The sequence below is a fragment of the Epargyreus clarus genome, unplaced genomic scaffold (assembly GCF_041222505.1).
Source record: "Epargyreus clarus isolate Ecla_fem2 unplaced genomic scaffold, WU_Ecla_fem_2.2 ptg000021l, whole genome shotgun sequence".
NCBI lineage: Eukaryota > Metazoa > Arthropoda > Insecta > Lepidoptera > Hesperiidae > Epargyreus > Epargyreus clarus.
This window is the reverse complement of record NW_027332228.1, coordinates 14267267-14284155: the sequence shown is the minus strand read 5'-3', so window position 1 is coordinate 14284155 and position 16889 is coordinate 14267267. Positions and strand designations below refer to the sequence as shown.

The following is a 16889-nucleotide window of genomic DNA, read 5'->3' as shown; positions in this document are numbered from 1 at the left end:
CTTTTTATTTATTTTCTAATATTTTTCAATCAATCAATCTAATATTTTTTACAGTATCAACACTATCAACTCCTAACAATGAAAGATTTACTACCAAGTTTCCAATAACGGAATAAATTTATAACATAGTAACGTCTTACCCTACCTACAAATATTTTTTTTAAGCAAGTTTTTGACTCGAAATGATAAAATACATAAAGTTAATAAATCCATGTCTTAAACAGCGCAGCGCTTGTCGTGTTGTATTCATGGAACAGAAAAAAACTATTTTTTTTGTTCCGTGCTCGTAGTCTGATATGCAAGGGAGTTTTGGGTTCGAACCTGCTACTTATCTATGACCTGCTAACAATTATTATTAATATTTTTTTTCTCACCAACAGATCTAAATTTGACTATATTCTAGCAGTCAGTTGAAATCGGATAATTGATGATATATATTAAAACCTTTTGTAAGTATCATAAATATTTACAAAAGGTTCTATCACACATTTAACACATAAGTGTTTTTCTACTTAGGAAAAGTTTGTAAAATTCTCATCAAAACCGATTTAAATTTGTATGTTTAACAAATTCTTCTAAACATTTGCATAATTATGTGTAAATGAAAATAAGGTACTTTTAAATGCTTTAAACAACTATGTATGTATGTATACCTATACCTTTTACTAAGATGTGATGTCTGTTATTTTAAATAGAACTTTCATGAAAGGGAAAAGAAATAAAAATCAAAATTTATATTAAATTCTTTGGTTTATTTTTCGAGAACAGTATAATGAGATCATTCTCGTAATGTAATCACAGTCACATTTTCTTAAATCAAACATAATAATAAATTACTAAATACGTAATATTCAATGTTACAAATTATTATCAAAAGCAATCACGTCCTTAATTAATCTTATTGCAAACTATTTTAGTCCATTTCTTCTATGGTGGGTCCTGAATTATTAGGCTGCGCGTACTGTTGGTATTGCTGGTAGCCTCCCGCGCCTCCGTTCTGTGCGGCGCCCGCACCCGCACCCGCACCCGCGCCATGCATCTTGCTCATGAGCGGCGAGCAGGTGCGCTGCAAGTCCTTCAGCTTTTGCTCGTACTCCTCCTTCTCGGCCAGCGTGTTGTTGTCGAGCCACTGCAGCGCCGCGTCGCACTCGCTCCGCGCTGTCTCCTTGTCCTGCGCGCTCAGCCGCTCGCCCGCCTCGTCCAGCGCCTGCTTCACGCCGAACGCGTACGTCTCCAGCTGGTTGCGCGCCGCTACCCGCTCGCGCTGCCGCTCGTCCTCCTCCTTGTAGCGCTCCGCCTCCGCTAACATGCGGTCGATCTCGGCCTGCGACAAGCGCCCCTTGTCGTTCTTGATCACGATGTTCTTGCTGCGTCCGGTGCTGTTCTCTTTTGCGGATACGTTCAGGATACCGTTTGCGTCCAGGTCGAAGGTCACATCTATCTTGGGTACGCCGCGTGGCGCTGGAGGAATGCCCGTCAGGTCGAAACGACCGAGCAAGTTGTTGTCTTTAGTCATCGCGCGTTCGCCCTCGTATACTTGGATGTTGACGGCCGGTTGGTTGTCAGAATATGTAGTGAACGTCTGAGATTGCTTGCAGGGAATCTTGGCGTTCCTTTCAATGATCTTTGTCATGACACCGCCGGCGGTCTCGATACCCAGCGACAAGGGAGCCACATCCACCAGCAGCACATCCTGGATCTTGCTGTGCTGCTCGCCGCTCAGAATGGCCGCCTGCACCGCCGCGCCATAAGCCACAGCCTCGTCGGGGTTGATGGATAAATTAAGTTTCTTGCCACAGAAGAAGTTCTGAAGCATGCTCTGGATCTTCGGGATGCGAGTGGATCCACCGACGAGGACGACGTCATGGATGGAGCTCTTGTCCATTTTAGCATCCTTCAGCGCCTTTTCGACGGGCTCTAGCGTGCCCCGGAACAGGTCGGCGTTAAGCTCTTCAAAGCGTGCTCGGGACACTCGGGTGTAGAAGTCCAAGCCCTCGTATAAAGCATCGATCTCGATGGTGGCCTCGGTGCTAGATGAGAGCGTGCGTTTGGCGCGCTCAGCAGCTGTGCGTAGGCGTCGCAGCGCACGAGGATTGCTACGAAGGTCCTTCCTATACTTGCGTTTGAATTCCTCTGCGAGGTGGTTGACGAGGCGGTTGTCGAAGTCCTCGCCTCCGAGGTGCGTGTCGCCGGCCGTGGCCCTAACCTCGAACAGGGAACCCTCATCGATGGTTAAGATGGATACATCAAAGGTGCCGCCTCCCAAGTCGAAGATGAGCACATTGCGCTCGCCTTTGAGATTCTTGTCCAGGCCGTAGGCGAGGGCTGCGGCCGTGGGCTCGTTGATGATGCGCAGTACGTTGAGGCCCGCGATGGCCCCCGCGTCCTTCGTGGCTTGTCGTTGCGAATCGTTGAAGTATGCCGGTACCGTGATGACGGCGTCTCTCACTGTGGTACCCAGGTAGGCTTCAGCGGTCTCCTTCATCTTTGTCAGCACCATGCTGCTGATCTCTTCTGGCGCGAACCTCTTGGTCTCACCTTTGAACTCTACCTGGATTTTGGGTTTGCCGCAGTCGCTGATGACTTTGAAGGGCCAGTGCTGCATGTCCTGCTGGATCTTCGGGTCGTCGAACTTGCGGCCGATCAGCCGCTTGGCGTCGAACACCGTGTTGCTGGGGTTAAGCGCCACTTGGTTCTTCGCCGCATCGCCGATCAGTCGCTCCGTGTCTGTGAAGGCCACGTATGATGGTGTGGTTCTGTTGCCTTGGTCGTTAGCTATGATGTCCACGTTCCCATGTTGCCAAACTCCAACGCAGGAATAAGTTGTTCCAAGATCAATTCCAATAGCTGGCATTTTGTTTGTTTTGTTCTTAATACTCTTCAAATAGTAGTAAATAAATCACTTAATACTCGTAAGCTTAGTTGCTTTGTAGTTGGTGTTTACACCGAAACTCTCCTTTCTTCTCGTCGTTTGTTTGTGTTTTCAAAACTGAATGTCTTGCAGCGCTTACCGCGAGTATTTATACTAGTCGGGGGCTGACGAATAACATTCAAGAATATTCTCGAAACTTCGACGTTTTAACCAATCGGTATCATTCTAGAGTAGAATATTCTCGAATGCTAACGTAAAGCACCAATGAACAAGCAGATGTGTTAGACAAAGATACAAAGATTTAATATACGTACGAAAAACAGAGACAAAACATGAGGTTACATTTGGTGTTGCCAGTTAATAAATTTACCCACCTTATATGTTCTTTTGATACAATTTAAATATTTAGTCTATTAAGATTTTTTTACTACATTAATAACATATTATTTTTGTTTAGTTTATTTAAAGTTTATTGTGAAAGTAAATAATAATGAATGAACACGACTAAATAAATATAGAACATTTTAATTTAAGCCTTCATGTTAATTCATTTCTATTACAAAATAACTCAAGAAGTGATTGAACGTAATGAAAACTAGAGTTTTCTTAAATATGAATATGCATGGCATTAGAATGCTTAATAAATATTGATTTTTAAAGCACTTATTTCTATATTTGCTTATGTACCTAATTACCTACCTTATAGAAAAAATGTCTCTATTCATTATTCATTATTCAATTGTCTTCCATTGCATGACATTCAATAAGTGTGTATTTATTATCTAAAAGCTGTGCTGTAGAAGATAAACTTCACCTTATTTTATTTAGTTTATTGTGTTCATAGCAGCTTGTGTAAGTTAATGTAAGTTTGTCTTCGTAATACTTGGGTATACGAAAAATTAAAATTGGTTTAAATGTCAATTTTGGGAAATTTGAAATTATTGGCCTGTCCTCCCCATGCGTATCCCGACAAATCGCGAATGTTCTACAGCGCCCTAGGTTCTTGGTTTTAGTTTGTTCTCGCTCTGACATATCTCTATCTTTCTCTCACGTTTGTTATGAACTGACCTACTCAAGATAAATCGTATTGCGCCGTCCGACAAATACTTAGCAATAAATATAAATTGAGATTTTTAAGTTTAAGTACTAAATACCATTTTTTTTTGTTGCAATTGCGTATTATTTACCAGCCCTTTCCCTGCTTACATCATTAGAAGTAATAAACACGAGTTTTGAAGCTGGTCCGAGTTCGGAGGGATTATTTCTTCGCAATAACTATTAAGCGTATTATTATCAAACCTCGCTATAACCAATAATAACCATATAGGTAATGTAAAATTATATCTAGGGTTGATTACAGATGTCCATGGGTGCAGTGCTTACTCAGCATTAGATGGACTTAATCACGTCCGATCATCAAAAATAACATAGAATAAAATAAGTCAACTGCAAATAAATTGACGAAAATATACGAAAAATAATGCATACTTTTTTAAAGGAGACAAGAGAGCAAAGAAATTGCCGCCGTCTAAAGATGGGGATTGTGTGTTTACAGTTGTCCATGAGCGACAGTAGCCACTTACCATCGGTTGGGCTGCAGGCTCGTCTGCTATTCTTATATTATAGAAAAATAAATATATAAGTCTTGTATGTCTTTAATTTATCATAAATGTGTATATAGAGCCGATCACAAGTACAGAGCTCTGAACTTGCGGACTAATTGGGAATATACTCTCTACCCTTAGATGAGTAAAGTACTTACATAGATAGATCACTCCTAACAAGAAAGTGTAACCAGTTTTGAGAATTGAAATTGTGGCGTAAATAAAGTTTTCCACGTCTCCGTGCTATAATGTCCATAATATGTTTGCAATACTCATTTATTTATTACTTAAATTACGTAGTATTCGTTATACATACATTTCATTCGTTATACCTATATGTATACAGTTCAAAAGATAACTGACAATTCAGCCTTTTGTGACTTCATCCAATTTTAAGACGGTGAAGTATCTATTTATTTTACTTATCAAATCCGGTACCTAAGTCTTCGTCATCTTAGTTATCATCATCGTCATGAGAATCAGGCGTCTACTTAAAGTATGAGCTGCAGTGACCACTTGCCATCAGGTTAACCGCCTGCTTGTTTCCTCCCGTGTGATAAAAACATGATACACATGACTCTTTGAAGTCTGATATCCTTTTGTTATTGGCTGAACATCAATCATAAGTAAATAATACCATGATGTTAAAACTTTGCTTCGTGTATGTACTTTTGTGACTTTGATCTAAAAGAAGAAAAAGTATTTTTATGCGTCTTTTGTGTATTACTGATTACGTAACAATATTGCCTATTAAGGATGCATTCAAGGTCACGCCTCACAGCTAAAATCAATAATATCCGGGCGACGACAAGGATGGAAGCTTGTTAGAGCGAGATAGCGAAACAAAGGGGATGCATAAAGTGACCATTTATTCTTTCACTCATAACGGGACATTGATTTATTTATGTCAATTACTTAGTATAGTCTTACTGAAAACTATTAAAAGTTAGTCTCATTTAAATCATTACAATATTTGTTTTAACTAATTTAGAAAATTATTTTTTAGTTTATATTTGTCAGAGGAAAGCATTTTTATTACAGTATTTATGTAATAAGTCTTTATGTAATTTGGTTTGTTCATTTGTGTGTAGGTATGTGGAGGAGTTATCTTGCGACTGAATTTGGAACTAGTTAGCCCCAACGAATAAAGCTTAATTTTTGCATACACGTTTGGTTTAGATGACAATGTATGATTAGCTCAGGGACGTTATTCTAATATCATTCCATTTTAAGCCAAATACAGCTCTACAACGACACTCAAAAATAGCAAACCAAATGTATTTTTTATGTATCCCCGTAATATGAGTATCAAAAGAAATGGGTTTCTTTCAATAAGGACAATATAATTACGTAATTACAAAATAAACAGTAATGATACAATGAAAGTTGCTGAGAATTACACGAAAAAGTTTTTAAAAAAATGTTATTTTAAATGAATTTATTTTAATATGTAGTTATCACTATTGTCATTTGGGAAAAGGGGACAATTTTGTGTTCTGAGGTTCATATCGGGGACACCGGGACGAAGAATCGGTCCCGTTCAAAACCCGACGTACGGTCACTTTAGGGATGCAGCTTGGTACACATCTGTAGTATTTGTGATACTTATATCTACGTGGAACAAAAAAATATATTTAACTGCACCAAGGTGGTCTTGGATAAGGTGGTTAGCAAAAATACTCCTTAAATTAGATTTTTCAAAATCTCGGCTTGGTCTCGGTCAAGAATATTTTTGCCCCAGGAGGTGAATATTCTGTCCTGTTGATCCCTGTGTAGATTTAAATAATTTTGAAACCCACGATACTTCGTGTATGTAATACTTTACAGGTTGTAAAATCCCCCATGATACATACGAGTATAATATACATATAAGACACTAGCTGGTTCAAGATCAGAATTAGGGACGACCTTCACTCACCCGTTTATTGGGTGAGTGAAGGTATATAACATACACATATATATCGCGAGTGGGTGGGCTAAAAAAATCCTAGTATTAGATTTGGTGTAAAAATACTTAGTTTTTATTTATTAGGTAGTCTATTAGTTTTATCTAAACAGATGGATAAAGAGAAAGAAGTTCCTAATACGTCTCTTCTGCTAAAGATTTCTGTTTTATAATCATCGCTAAAGGTAGTGATTACAAGGTGATTCCTACCATCCATCAACATTGAAATCGGCAAGTAGGTAAAATACTTTAAGAAACATACGAAGTCGGTTAAAAAGAACGCTTGTCTGAGGTCAGTGCGGAGTACGTGGATATCGTAGATATCTACATAGCGATAGATTGTCCTTGACAAATGTCAAGGCAGAAACAGACGAGTATCATCTATGAGCAGACCCGTTTTTATATTGAAATCTTTTATTTTTTGTATCTTTTATTGCGGCCGTAGTAAAACACTTTGTCTAAAAATCAAGTAGGTATAACCTTCAATAGGTATAGGTTCAAGAAATAGAGCTTTTTGACAGACGGACAGACAGCGGATGCATAATTTATAGGGATCTGATTGAAGTACAGAATTTTAAAAAGTAATATATAATATGCACAGATTTTTTTACGAGTTATTATATGCCTATACTATTTTTATATGTAAAATAATATGAAGTACATGAATAGTGGGTGGTGGAGTCAGGAGCCAGATAAAATCAATACGGGTGGGACGTGGGTGGTTATGGGTGGCAGGCAGACAGAATGTATCGCTAGAGCGAGTAAACTAAACAAAGAAAAGTACCCCTAGGTTCTCTAGTAATAATAATAAATATTAGTTATAAATAATGTCATAATGGTCCATAGATACTAATATATGTCATATTGCATATTATATAGGCTTCATACTTTCGATATGGATGTAATTTTTCTATTAACGAAACCAATGAAATGTTTAAGAAAAAAAAATCATATTCTGGACTGAAATTTTTTAGACAACCCATTTGCAATATAATTATCGACACATTTAATTCGACTATATACTTTTCACCTATTAACCACCTCGGTGAATATCGTCTTATATCGGGATCTTAGACCGTCAGGAATACATTACGGTCACATATCATTACAACACATAACCCAATATTATCTACTTATTTTAAATAACCTAAAGCAATAAACGGGCTGTTAGTTCATGTACATAAAGTGCTTTTGAAGGTGGTAGAGCCTTTTTTGGTTTCACTTCGTAGGCACCATCGCCACACATATTTCTGTGTAATAAGAAATAACAGTACTGCTAAGCACTGCTTTGTACTTGTTTGAAGGGTGTGGTAAGGGAGACATACTTAACCGAATTAATAGGAAACTTAGTCCTCGGGAGTAACGACGCATCTGTTGCTGTCTTCAGGTTTTATCTGGGGTCGATTATATATTACGTCTACCGATAGCAGTAGACACTTTGGACTGGAGGTTGGCAAGGGAGTTGTCTTTTGAGTCGAACCACTAAGGATTCTTCCACCTTCAAAAACATACATCTTCACAAAGAATTATGATATTTTATTTTATTTCCGCATTTTAAAGTTTGTACTACTCGTATAGGCATAATATTAATTATTAATGCCGGCCGAAGTAGAGACGTGTGTCTAAGGTCAGTGCGGGATATGTGGATAATCCTGATATCCAAATAGCAATAATAACTTAGTCCTTGCCAAATGCGAAGGCAGAAATAGACAAGGAAATATATATTAATAATCTTAGAAATCAACGAAAATTCTTATGTTTTTTTATAATATTGATTAAATAAACGGGTTTGCCGTCCACCATATGTTAAGTGTCACTTGCTTAGTAACCCATATGTTAAGTAACCTTTGACTGTTATCAATCCTAGATAAGATTGGAAACCTATCTGTGGTGGGCTACACATAGGGGGAGTCCGGGAGAGTTTAGCAGGTGGGAGATATTAGCCACTGTTCATAGAACCTTTGTAGAACTAGATATTGCGACGTTGTCAAATTTCTTAAACTCCATAGGCGCCCCCCACCTCGCTTACGCGATGCCGTTGCAATCGGCAGTTTGGTTTAGAAGTGAGAAATTATAATACGTTTTCGTGCCCGGAAAGTAACTTTTTTCAATTTTCTATATTTGATTTCTATTGTTTACTGTGAATAAATTTCAGCAAGTCATTTATATACATCGTAAGTGATAATATCCTAGTAACATTCACGGCAGACAGCTTGTACTTAGGTGTCATAGTTTTTTATAAAAATTTAATAATAGACAGCTTGGCGTGGGGTGGGAGACATTACCCCGGCGTTGGGAGGAGACCTTACCCAGGGTAATCTCTCCCGCTATCAGTCTCGTTTCTCCCGCAATATTTTTTTTATTTTATTTCAGATAATCATCCAAAAAGCCTTTCAAATATAAGAAAAAAGAAACAGATAGAAACAGAATTAATTTATATTTGTCAGTAATAAGAAATGCTTTAGGTGATATTGATAAGCAACAAGTTTATCCAAATCAGCTTTAATAAAAAAAGCGTTACTGATTTCTTTGAAAACCTCAAACCAACAAGATTTTGTCAAATTTAGGGAGCATTTTGTGAAATATTCCAACGCGTCTCTTCAAAATCGTGTTCTGTTTATCCTCGACAACCACGAAAGTCATGTCGTTATTGAAGTCGTGAAATACGCAAAATCAAATAGAGTAACTTTGCTGACTTTACCACCCCATTACAAAAGTGTTGCCATTTATTCATCTTTCAAGACTAGATCTAACTCAGCCATGAATAATTGGATGATAAGTAACCCAGGACGAATGTTACGATCTACAATATACCCAGATTTGTAAGATCTATTATGTCGTAGACTATTAGCTAATCCAATATTTTGAGTGGATTTTGAAAAACTGGGATACACCCCTTTAACCCCGACACCTTTGCAGATGAAGACTTTTTATGCTACGCGGTAACAGATAGAGGAATGACTAGTGAAATGCAAGAGCAAGATGTTTCTTCGATTTCTTAACTCTCAGTAGCTGCAGAACTACCTGCAAATGTAACCACTATCGAATTACATTCAACATTTATCGTACAACGTCAATCAGTGCCTTCAACATCAGCATCAGTATTCATGAATGAAACGTCTAGGGCCAATTCACCATCAATTTTGGCCGAGGAGGAATCTCAATGTATATATATATGTATATCAAAGATGCCCAAAGTACCTTGTTCGTGTCCTCATTTACTATGTAACATTATGTACCATATTCTTATGATTCAATTTGTATTATGTAGAATTACAATATTTGTAGAATTACAATTTTGAATAATTATTTTGCCTATTTTTAAACCCGGGTAAAGGCTCCCTAGTTGGAGGGTCAAGTCTCCCACCCAGGCGGGAGATATTAGCCAAATGTCAATTTGGTAGAAATCGTTAATTGCTCATAAACTATTAATAATGTATTAAACTTTCTTATAAGAAAATATAGATAAATAATGAGGCTTCAGATACAATTTATAGAAATAGCAATTTTGTAAGAATGAAAAGATTTATGAGCATTTTAGTGGAAGGCGGGTCATCTCTCCCGGACTCCCCCTACGTTGTATCCCCTGAGAACGAAGTTAGAATTCCTCGCATAAGTATCTCGTCACGGTATTACTACGCAAAATATACATAATTCTAATTTAATCGAATATTATCACGTAAATCTTCCGAGCAATTATGTCCATTGACGTAATTATATTAATATAATTGTAGTTTGTTAAATTTTAATAACTTTAAAATTAAAAACATAACGAGCATGAGTTCTTACTCGTGGAGCCGGGAGTGAGATAAAATCAATACAGGTGGGGTGATGGGTGGGAGGCAGACAAGATGCATCTTGCTAGAGCGAGTAAGCGAAACAAAGGAATGAATTATATTAGGTTAGGCGGTGGTAGAATCCTTTGTTGTTCGACTCCGGCGGCACTACCGACACATCTATTTCTATCTAAAATGGCAGTGTTAAACGCTGCTATGTTCTGATTTTAAGGATGTGGTAAGGGAGAAATACTTTTCAGGGGCTTTGTAGCTTAGTCCATACAGCGCATACAGATGCGACCACAGAGCTGACCTCAGGTAGGAAATTCACAAGCAATCTACTCGTATCTGGGGTTCATTACAGATGTCCATGGGCGGGAGTAGCCACTTACCGTCAGGTGGACTGCATGATTTCCTACTACTCCCATATTAAAAAAAATGGGACAACATAAACAAAAGGATGTACTTCTCCGTATAGCAGGGATAGATTAGTCGTGGAAACTCGGACATTAATCAGTAGCACTACCATGAGTTGGCATAGAAACGCCACTATAGAAATTGTAAATAGAAAACTATTGTCATTTTGCTAGTGAATAACATAACTACTATCGTTACGGTATTTCTTGACAACGTCTGTCAAATTAATGACTCATGGGACCGAATTCGTATGGCAATAGATCATAGTGACATTCGCTAGCGATTTGATTTCGATAGGTTTTTTACGTATCGAGTTACGCCACTACGGATTTTAGTTCTACGAGTAACCACCAGAGGCGCTGTACAATTTTTCATACATTTATTTTACGCAGTCGCTAGCGAGTAATACTTTTGTAAACTCATGGTAGTGCTACAGGGGTCCGAGCTTCGTATTCCAGACACGTATCACCATACAGGTGAAGCACAACATCGTTTACATGCATGCGATTTCTTAAAAAAGTTGTTTTGGTTCGTGATGTCTACCAGTCCGCACTTGTCTAATGCCTTGGTCCCACTTTGATGGGAGACCCGCGCCCAACAGTGAGACAGTAATGAGTCCACCACCTGCTAAGTTTTTGGAGAGAGTAAAAATCAAACAAGATACTAATTTATGACGTTCCAATTTAGTCATCAGGGGTTCATCAGATTTTACTTCAACGTTTAGGAAGTAATTGGTTTTTCATTATTAAGTAAGTACCAATGGCTAGTTAAACCTGCATTTTTATATTATTCTCCCACTGATGCGAAATGCGAAAGGTCATACGGATAAAATCAATAATATCTGGGCCGAGACAAGGACATACGCCTGTTGAGCGAGACGGCGAAACAAAGAAAATGCAGCTTCCCTCTGCAGAATCTGTAATTAATGTAAAAAATATAGTTTAAAATACTTAAAACGCGTAAAACGCTTAGTAATCGACAATCGAACTAACAGTGAAAAATATCTTTACTAACTACGCCAAAAGCAAGGTGAGCTTGCTATCATTATTTTGATATAATTAATTAGTAACTGATCAGTTAGAATTTAAAAATATTTTTTACAAACTTATTTAGGGTATGGCACATTATATGGCCAGCTTGTCTTAGTCATATAACTCATTTGTATGGTTTGTAAATTACATTAAATATGCATTAAAACTGGTAAAATATAAGTACCAAGGGTTTTCTATTATAACTTGGATAATTAATTAATAGTAAATTAGGGTTTTTTGGATAGTAAACAAGGATTTTGTGATAACCTAGACTAGGTTATAATTGCTTTTTAAAAATCCTTAATAAATAATTGGGCAAGTGCAAGTCGAACTCGCTCACGGAGGGTTCGGTACCAACAAAATTTTCGTATGTTTTTATTTTTTTAATATTTGTTGTTATAGCAGCCTTTAAAGTAAATTCATTGTGCAAATTTTAAGTGTCTACCTATTACGATTTCAGTGATTAATAAAGGATATTCATTTTTTTATACGGAGTCTTAAAAAAGGCTCTAGTAGCTTCTAGTAGCGTAGTAGTTCTATTAACTTGGCCACTCAGACGCGCACTTCTATCACTTGCTAAAACGGTGTAGAAAAACATCGCGGGAAACCTATATGCCTGAGAGTTCCTCAGAGAAAAATATTTAAAGGTGTGTAAAGTCTATTAATTCGAACTTGACCGGCGGAAGAATTAATCCCTCTCACTTTGAGAGCAGGCTCATGCCTAGCAGCGGGACAATAATGGGTTGACGACGAAGGAGTTTTGGAAATCTAACTCCCAAAGAATCTTAATAGGATATGAAAGCATTTTTTCCCGACAAAAGACAATTTACAATCCAACACCTACCATTCATATTACTTTTTGTATTCGGAATATTATTACCATATACTTAATATATGTATATACTATATTTCAACTGCCCACTATAAAAAAGAAACGTAAGTATTAAAGTAAGTACGTACATGATTTCATGATAAAAATATTTTTTGAACCTGTTGTCTGGTTTACACAAACATGTTAAATAATAATATGGAGATAATATCTCCAGGTGTTCATAACATCCGAATAGGGGATGGGGAGGTGTAAGGGTGCCAGAAAGAGATAGAAACAAACTGTATCGATCGACCCCTGAATCTAGATTCTAGAATGTTCGGTATACAATTAATTCGTTCAGGGATACCATTACTATAATTTGATTTACCCATACGACGTGTAATACATAATCAAATGTTTCCAAAGCAAGTAATACAAATACTATTATTTTACTCCAAGTAGATTAAACAGTACCCGTTATTGCCGTTTAATTATATTATAGTAATTAGTAATTGTTTAATTTATAAAATGGCTAATTTACAAAACATTCATCAGTTGTCATCATTTTATGAGAGCATTCTCCTATTATTTTTTTATAACCCTTATTATTTATTTTGTATACAGCGGTATCTTCTTTCAATTTACCTTGAAATATTGGTAAGTACAATAAGCTTGCTACATTAACCTTAACCGCTAACATTTCGAGTCAGAGTACATTCACTATATTCGACTCTGTTCAACCAATGTACTTTTCAGTTGGCGCCAAGTCTTCTGTCTCTGTTTAACACATGTTACAGGGTGTAAGTAAATTCTAGAATTTTCTGTTATTGAGTGATTAAGGTGGTTGCGCAGCTTCTTATAAGCTTTGTTGTTTATACCTAAAGTAATAAATAGCATAGGACGAATTTTAACTACATAAGGACTAGGTCTGAAATAATAATATCTCAGTTTTATACCAGACCACAGGATCTTTATGACATTGGAGCAGCATGCGAACTTAGAGTGCACTTGGTGGTAAATGGTCACTGCCCATGGTAATCTGTGACCAACTATCATATAGAAATGATGAATTGATCACAAATGTATTGCCACTCCTGAGTAGGTACTTACGCAATGGTATGGTCATTGGTACTTTCCCAATCGAACCTAAGCTCTTCTCCAGTTTTAAAAACTACTATATTATACGTCATTTCAAAAGATGAACAATAATAACTCATTACACACTAGGCAATATTTTTTTGGTTTCAATACGAGGCGGTCTAAATTAGTTACAGATTTACATGGGTGACAATGGCCACTTGAGGTGGACTGTTTGAACCCTGTGTGGTTCGACTCCGGCGGCACCACCACCACACCTATTTCTACCTAATAACAGCAGTGTTAGGCGCTGCTCTGTTCCGGTTTGAAGGGTGTGGTAAGGGAGACAGACTTTTCCGAGGCGTTCCAGCTTAGTCCTCAGCGGTAGCGACGCATCTGTGGCCGACCTCAGTACTTTACATGTACACTTTCACTTCAGGGATATCATTCTTATGATTAAAAATCATTGCCAGTGTTTTGAATATTATCTTATTTATGGCATGATAACATAAAGCACGAAGAAAATAATATACAAACAACTATAAAACCGATAATTAATAATTATGGGTTTTATAGTAGGTGACGTGTTATAGTGGCAGAAAAATAAGAATAGTTCTATTTTATAGAATGTATAATTTGTGTAAAAATTAATATTATTATTATTGTAGCCGACATAATTTACAAATCTAAATCATTAATCTATTGACAGTATAAGTACAATAGTATTGATATCGTTAGTTTGCTATCAGTATTAATTTTCATAACCACATTCAGTGGTCACCTATCGATATTTCTTCAAAACGATTACTATCAAAACTACCAAGTAATTGCTTAATATATAGCTAATATTGTCGTTTGTCTCGTTTGTTTTTATTAATCTAGTGAAATTGGAAAATAGGTAAGGAGTATATAAATTAAAAGACGTAAATTAAATTTTGACCTTTTTTATTGACCAGCAATAATTGATAATCTGTTGATTGAAATGTTTACAATTAAAATAAATTAAATAGATATTTACATTTAAAACAAATCAGTCATTGTCACTTACTAACTAAATACTTATTTTATAAATTTAGTAATTTATGCACTTAATCAACTTCTTCTACGGTGGGTCCTGAATTATTGGGTTGCGCGTACTGCTGGTATTGCTGGTAGCCTCCCGCGCCTCCGTTCTGTGCGGCGCCCGCGCCTGCTCCCGCGCCGTGCATCTTGCTCATGAGCGGCGAGCAGGTGCGCTGCAAGTCCTTCAGCTTGTGCTCGTACTCCTCCTTCTCGGCCAGCGTGTTGTTGTCTAGCCACTGCAGCGCCGCGTCGCACTCGCTCCGCGCTGTCTCCTTGTCCTGCGCGCTCAGCCGCTCGCCCGCCTCGTCCAGCGCCTGCTTCACGCCGAACGCGTACGTCTCCAGCTGGTTGCGCGCTGCCACCCGCTCACGCTGCCGCTCGTCCTCCTCCTTGTAGCGCTCCGCTTCCGCTAACATGCGGTCGATCTCGGCCTGCGACAAGCGTCCCTTGTCGTTCTTGATCACGATGTTCTTGCTGCGCCCGGTGCTGTTCTCTTTAGCGGACACGTTCAAGATACCGTTTGCGTCCAGGTCGAAGGTCACATCTATCTTGGGTACGCCGCGTGGCGCTGGAGGAATGCCCGTCAGGTCGAAACGACCGAGCAAGTTGTTGTCTTTAGTCATCGCGCGTTCGCCCTCGTATACTTGGATGGTGACAGCCGGTTGGTTGTCGGAATATGTAGTGAACGTCTGAGATTGCTTGCAGGGAATCTTGGCGTTCCTTTCAATGATCTTTGTCATGACACCGCCGGCGGTTTCGATACCCAGCGACAAGGGAGCCACGTCCACCAGCAGCACATCCTGGATCTTGCTGTGCTGCTCGCCGCTCAGGATGGCTGCCTGCACCGCTGCGCCATAAGCTACAGCCTCGTCGGGGTTGATAGATAAATTAAGTTTCTTGCCACAGAAGAAGTTCTGCAGCATGCTCTGGATCTTCGGGATGCGAGTGGATCCACCGACGAGGACGACGTCATGGATGGAGCTCTTGTCCATTTTAGCATCCTGCAGGGCCTTTTCGACGGGCTCTAGCGTGCCCCGGAACAGGTCGGCGTTAAGCTCTTCAAAGCGTGCTCGGGACACTCGGGTGTAGAAGTCCAAGCCCTCGTATAAAGCATCGATCTCGATGGTGGCCTCGGTGCTGGATGAGAGCGTGCGTTTGGCGCGCTCAGCAGCTGTGCGTAGGCGTCGCAGCGCACGAGGGTTGCTACGAAGGTCCTTCCTATACTTGCGTTTGAATTCCTCTGTGAGGTGGTTGACGAGGCGGTTGTCGAAGTCCTCGCCTCCGAGGTGCGTGTCGCCGGCCGTGGCCCTAACCTCGAACAGCGAACCCTCATCGATGGTTAAGATGGATACATCGAAGGTGCCGCCTCCCAAGTCGAAGATGAGCACATTGCGCTCGCCTTTGAGATTCTTGTCCAGGCCGTAGGCGAGGGCTGCGGCCGTGGGCTCGTTGATGATGCGCAGTACGTTGAGGCCTGCGATGGCGCCCGCGTCCTTCGTGGCTTGTCGCTGCGAGTCGTTGAAGTATGCCGGTACAGTGATGACAGCGTCTTTCACTGTGTTACCCAGGTAGGCTTCAGCGGTCTCCTTCATCTTCGTCAGCACCATGCTGCTGATCTCTTCTGGCGCAAACCTCTTGGTCTCACCTTTGAACTCCACCTGAATTTTGGGTTTGCCGCAGTCGCTGATGACTTTGAAGGGCCAGTGCTGCATGTCCTGTTGGATCTTCGGGTCGTCGAACTTGCGGCCGATCAGCCGCTTGGCGTCGAACACCGTGTTGCTGGGGTTGAGCGCCACTTGGTTCTTCGCCGCATCGCCGATCAGCCGCTCCGTGTCTGTGAAGGCCACGTATGATGGTGTGGTTCTGTTGCCTTGGTCGTTCGCTATGATCTCTACGTTCCCATGTTGCCAAACTCCAACGCAGGAATAAGTTGTTCCAAGATCAATTCCAATAGCTGGCATTTTGTTCGTGTTCTTCTTAATACTCTTCAAATAGTTGTAAATAAATCACTCAAGGCTTAGTAGCTTTTTTAGTTGGTGTTTACACCGTAACTCTTCTTTCTTCTCGTCGTTTGTTTGTGTTTTCAAAAACTGAATGCCTTGCCGCGCTTACCGCGAGTATTTATACTAGTCGGGGGCTGACGAATAACATTCAAGAATATTCTCGAAACTTCGACGTTTTAACCAATCGGTATCATTCTAGGGTAGAATATTCTCGAATGCTAACGTAAAGCACCAATGAACAAGCGGATGTGGGAGACAAAGATACCAAGATTTAATACACGTACGAAAAAC

General features: G+C 39.3%; 2 protein-coding genes across 2 annotated transcripts; both read right to left on the bottom strand.

Moving 5' to 3' along the window:
* Positions 1–731: 731 nt before the first annotated feature.
* LOC140750733 (heat shock protein 68-like) lies at positions 732–3003 on the bottom strand. The gene has a single exon (XM_073084433.1). The coding sequence runs from the start codon at positions 2852–2854 to the stop codon at positions 914–916; it is 1941 nt and encodes a 646-aa protein (XP_072940534.1). The 5' UTR covers positions 2855–3003; the 3' UTR covers positions 732–913.
* An 11458-nt stretch (positions 3004–14461) lies between these two features.
* Positions 14462–16608, bottom strand: LOC140750781 (heat shock protein 68-like). Its single transcript, XM_073084497.1, has one exon. It carries the CDS (start codon positions 16554–16556, stop codon positions 14622–14624), a length of 1935 nt encoding a protein of 644 aa, XP_072940598.1. The 5' UTR covers positions 16557–16608; the 3' UTR covers positions 14462–14621.
* Positions 16609–16889: the final 281 nt, after the last annotated feature.

Coding starts and splice junctions, on each gene's coding strand:
- LOC140750733 (XM_073084433.1), bottom strand. CDS start 2,854: ATGCCAGCTATTGGAATTGATCTTGGAACAACTTATTCCTGCGTTGGA.
- LOC140750781 (XM_073084497.1), bottom strand. CDS start 16,556: ATGCCAGCTATTGGAATTGATCTTGGAACAACTTATTCCTGCGTTGGA.